This window comes from Copadichromis virginalis, linkage group LG2 (genome assembly GCF_057382275.1).
Source record: "Copadichromis virginalis isolate Kocher_CV1m ecotype Utaka linkage group LG2, C_Virginalis_male_GT1.1, whole genome shotgun sequence".
Taxonomy (NCBI): Eukaryota; Metazoa; Chordata; class Actinopteri; order Cichliformes; family Cichlidae; genus Copadichromis; species Copadichromis virginalis.
Genome location: NC_140619.1, coordinates 25,001,775 through 25,006,614, shown reverse-complemented (window position 1 = coordinate 25,006,614; position 4,840 = coordinate 25,001,775). Strand labels below are relative to the sequence as shown.

General features: G+C 40.6%; 1 protein-coding gene across 1 annotated transcript; it reads left to right on the top strand.

Moving 5' to 3' along the window:
* The first annotated feature begins 540 nt into the window (after positions 1-540).
* Positions 541-2,023, top strand: LOC146717361 (uncharacterized). The gene has a single exon (XM_085467088.1). The coding sequence runs from the start codon at positions 758-760 to the stop codon at positions 2,021-2,023; it is 1,266 nt and encodes a 421-aa protein (XP_085323214.1). The 5' UTR covers positions 541-757.
* Positions 2,024-4,840: the final 2,817 nt, after the last annotated feature.

The following is a 4,840-nucleotide window of genomic DNA, read 5'->3' as shown; positions in this document are numbered from 1 at the left end:
AAGTTACTAAACTTCACGAGTGTATGCACTCACTCCAAGAAGCGTATAATTATAAATATGAGCGTGGTGAAGTTGGGCAGCACGATGACGTATTATGTCCCTCTGTGTGCTCGTAAGGGTCTGACCCTTTCACTCCTTTGATTTTTTCCTCGTATCTTTTCTTTGACTTTTCATCATGTCTGTCTTTGTACGGACCGGCATTGTTCTCCTTCGTTTTGTACATACCTTTTTGGGGGGCAAAGAAAAAGCAAGAATTTATTGGAACCGAAGAATGAACGTTTTGCGGTGCTCCAAATGCTTGCATTTGATGCAGTACTTGGATCGTTTTGCCACGAGTTACCGGCATGCAATGCGCGAAAGTCACGTGGTCTGTCAATCTCTAGAGTTTTCAGGGTTTTTATCGGTTTTCAGCGTTATTTTGTTATCGTTTTTATTGTTTACTCTGTTTTGCTTGGCCTTTTCACGTGTGTTATGAACAGTGATGCCGGTAACGCGTTGCTTAGTAACGCGTTACTCCGAATATGACCACTTTTTCAGTAACGACTAATCTAACGCGTTACTATTTCCATAACAGTAGTCAGATTAAAGTTACTTGTCCAAACCACTGTGCGTTACTATTTTTTTAAGCAAAAAGATTTGGTTTCTTCTTTTCGTCTCAGCGGATGACAAACGCATACGTGTCGTGAAACGTCACATAAGCGACAGGTCACGTTTCCCGCTCACAAGCAGCCAGCGACGTAAAAAAGTGTAAACAACAATGGAGGGAGAGAGATGTTCGTTCTTTAGCTGGAAATATGGTCACTATTTTGAGTTTCTGTCAACTAAAGATTTAAATATTAAGGTTCGTTGTACACTCTGTGTTGGCGAAAAAGTGTTATCTACCTTCAAAAACACTACGTCAAACTTAAAGAAACATTTGGAGTCGCAGCACAGCACAGTCAAACTCACAGAGAGAGTCCCACCAAGTGGTCCGAAGCAGAGAGCCGTGACTTCCGCAGAAGGTCCTACACCCCCCAAACAACAAAAGTTGGACTTTGGTGCAAAACCAGTAAGTGATGAAGAATTGAAGAAGTTGGTCGCGCAGTATATTGTAGAAGAAATGCTACCTATAAACACTGTTGACTCGCCCTCGTTTCGTGCCATAATAAAAAAGATCCCTACTTCTGTTAATGCCGAGCTGCCTCACCGAACGACTTTTACTTCTTACTTGGAGAAGGAGTTTACAGAAATGGAGAGAAATTTGAAGGCCACACTGAATGAGATTGACTTTGTTTCAACTACCGCGGATATTTGGACTGCTAACAACAGAAGCTATATGGGAGTAACGCTCCACTGGATCAGTAGAACCACATTAGAGCGTCACAAGGTTGCATTAGCATGTAGGCGAATTCATGGTAGACACACGTATGATGTCATTGGTACAGAAATCGAAAACATCCACTCCTCTTATGGATTACTCAACAAAGTAGTTGCAACAGTTACTGATAATGGATCCAACTTTGTTAAGGCGTTTCAAGTTTATCATCCTGTCACGGAGTCCGATGATGAGACGGAGGAGGAAGAGTCCAGCCCCAAAGACGATGATGTCACTTTTTCTGATCTGTCAGAAATCCTCTCGGCTGAGAATGAAAGTGATGGTCAGCTGTCTCTTCCCCCGCACTGCAGGTGTGCTTCGCACACCATCAACATAATTTGCACACGTGATGTGGAGAAACATTTAACAACCAATGCAGAGAGCAGGGCTGTGTATAGGAGCAGCACAGCAAAATGCACAGCTCTTTGGACCAAATCGAGTAGATCTACACTTGCATCAGAAACAGTGGAAGAAATCAGCAAAAGAAAGCTCCTAATACCAACATCCACAAGGTGGAATTCCTTTTTTGATGCTGTAAAGAGAATTGCAGAAATCCCCATGGGTGAGCTGAATACTCTGTGCACAAAGCTAGGACTGAAGTGCTTCAAAGATCAAGAATACAAGGCGACTGTCCATATGGAACTTTACTACCAACACTTGAAGTTCTAATGCAGAAGACCCAGGCTGTGAAAGATGACCTCTCCAGGATGACTGCAGGCCTTCCAGATGCCATTGTACAGGTACGCTCTATCTTGAAATTAGTCAGATTTTTTGCTTCATACAATTCACAAACATGGAACAGAATATTAATTATCATTGAAAAATAAGATTAAAACAATTAAAATGTTTACAAGTAACCTAAAACAAAATAAATCCATAATACTGATCTCATATTAGGCATGGTTTGCAAATAATTCAATAACATAATAAATTGTAGGCATAAAAATATCAATTATGTTTTTTAGGCTATTCAGACTCGTTTCGCCGGTGTGCTGGATGACAAAGATGCCCTTCTTGCAGCTGCCAGTTGTCCAAAATTCAAACTCCGATGGCTGAGAGATGCAGGAAGGAGGGAGCGAGTAAAACAGCTTCTGACAGCAGAGTGTTGCACCACTGCTCCTCTGGCAAAAAACCCTGCCAGTGTGCCCAGTGCTACTACATCTAGCAGCCAAGGTGAGATGGACTTTTTCACTTTTGAGGCAGAGCCAGAGGAGGAGACCTATTCTGCAGAAAAAGAAGTCATGGACTACCTGATGTCAGGCTACGACCTTCAGATTCTGCGTAAATTTTCAAGCATAAAGACAATTTTTTTAAAGTATAACACTCCAACCCCATCAAGTGCTCCTGTGGAGCGACTTTTTAGTCTGGGAGGTTTGGTGCTCACGCCTAAAAGAAATCGACTTTCTGACAAAAGGTTTGAGAAGCTTCTGTTAATGAGGTACAACCACTGGTTTACTCGCTCCACTCTACTGTTTCCCCCATAACATGCGATGACAACATATACTGAAAAAACAGAGAATGGGGAATCCAATTTAAATAACTATTTACAAGTAATTGAATTAAGTTTATCAAAGTCACTTAATAAACTTATTAAAGTTTTCAAGTTGATTAACTTAAAACAATTACCTGCAAGGAAGTAAGGCAATTTAAGTTGGACCTGCAGTCTCTTTTTTTTTTTTTTTATAAGATTAGTCCAAAGTTACAAAAGCGGACAATAGTGCTTACATGTGGATGGTATAAAAAGTATCTTAAGGGAAGTCAAGAAAGACTCTTTGTTTGTTTGTTTGTTTTTTTATAAAAAGTATTTATGTTAAGTGAAGTAACAAGACTGTCTTTATTTTCATACAAACAAGTATTTCTGTCAGGAAAAAAGTTTTAAGTTCAACTTCAAATGTCAGGAGATATATTGTTGACATTACTGTTAAAATACACTTCCAATAAAGTGAGTATTGGCAAAATCGGTTGATGTTTTTATGTTGAGGCAGTGGGGAGTGTTATTGGCAGCTTCTGAAAGTAACTAATAAAGTAACTAGTAATCTAACTTAGTTACTTTAAAAATAAAGTAATCAGTAAAGTAACTAAGTTACTTTTGGAAGGAGTAATCAGTAGTCCGTAATATATTACTTTTTCAAAGTAACTGTGGCAACACTGGTTATGAATAAATGTTCTTTTTTTCGGTACCGGTACTAGTTTTATTTTGTTGTATTTATCCGCGACACCTTAAAGGCCGGTCCATGAAAATATTGTCGGGCATAAACTGGTCCGTGGCGCAAAAAAGGTTGGGGACCGCTGGTTTAGGGTCTGTCCCTACCAGCTTTGCACATCTAGAGACTGAAATCCTTGCCCATTCTTCTTTGCAAAACAGCTCCAGCTCAGTCAGATTAGATGGACAGCGTTTGTGAACAGCAGTTTTCAGATCTTGCCACAGATTCTCGATTGGATTTAGATCTGGACTTTGACTGGGCCATTCTAACACATGAGTGATGTGCAGTGTTAGTTTTCCTCCACACATAGCGTTTTGCATTTTGGCCAAAAAGTTCCATTTTGGTCTCATCTGACCAGAGCACCTTCTTCCACATGTTTGCTGTGTCCCCCACATGGCTTGTGGCAAACTGCAAAGAGGACTTCTTATGGTTTTCTGTTAACAATGGCTTTCTTCTTGCCACTCTTCCATAAAGGCCAACTTTGTGCAGTGCACGACTAATAGTTGTCCTATGGACAGATTCCCCCACCTGAGCTGTAGATCTCTGCAGCTCGTCCACAGTCACCATGGGCCTCTTGGCTGCATTTCTGATCTCCTTGTTCGGCCTGTGAGTTTAGGTGGACGGCCTTGTCTTGGTAGGTTCACAGTTGTGCCATACTCCTTCCATTTCTGAATGATCGCTTGAACAGTGCTCCGTGGGATGTTCAAGGCTTGGGAAATCTTTCTGTAGCCTAAGCCTGCTTTAAATTTCTCAATAACTTTATCCCTGACCTGTCTGGAGTTTTCTTTGGACTTCATAAGATAAGATAAGATAACCTTTATTAGTCCCACACGTGGGAAATTTGTTCATGGTGTTGTTGCTCCCAATATTCTCTTAGACAACCTCTGAGGCCGTCACAGAGCAGCTGTATTTGTACTGACATTAGATTACTCACAGGTGCCCTCTATTTAGTCATTAGCACTCATCAGGCAATGTCTATCGGCAACTGACTGCACTCAGACCAAAGGGGGCTGAATAATTACGCACATTCCACTTTGCAGTTATTTATTTGTAAAAAATGTTTGGAATCATGTATGATTTTCATTCCACTTCTCACGTGTACACCACTTTGTATTGGTCTTTCACGTGGAATTCCAATAAAATTGATTCATGCTTGTGGCTGTAATGTGACAAAATGTGGGAAAGTTCAAGGGGGCCGAATACTTTTGCAAGCCACTGTAGTATATTGTGAATTCAAACAGTGGCAAAACAAAGCACCATGAACTAAATGTTCCTTTCACAA

What these genes read in the sequence shown, in the direction of transcription:
- LOC146717361 (XM_085467088.1), top strand. Translation starts at nt 758, where the DNA reads ATGGAGGGAGAGAGATGTTCGTTCTTTAGCTGGAAATATGGTCACTAT.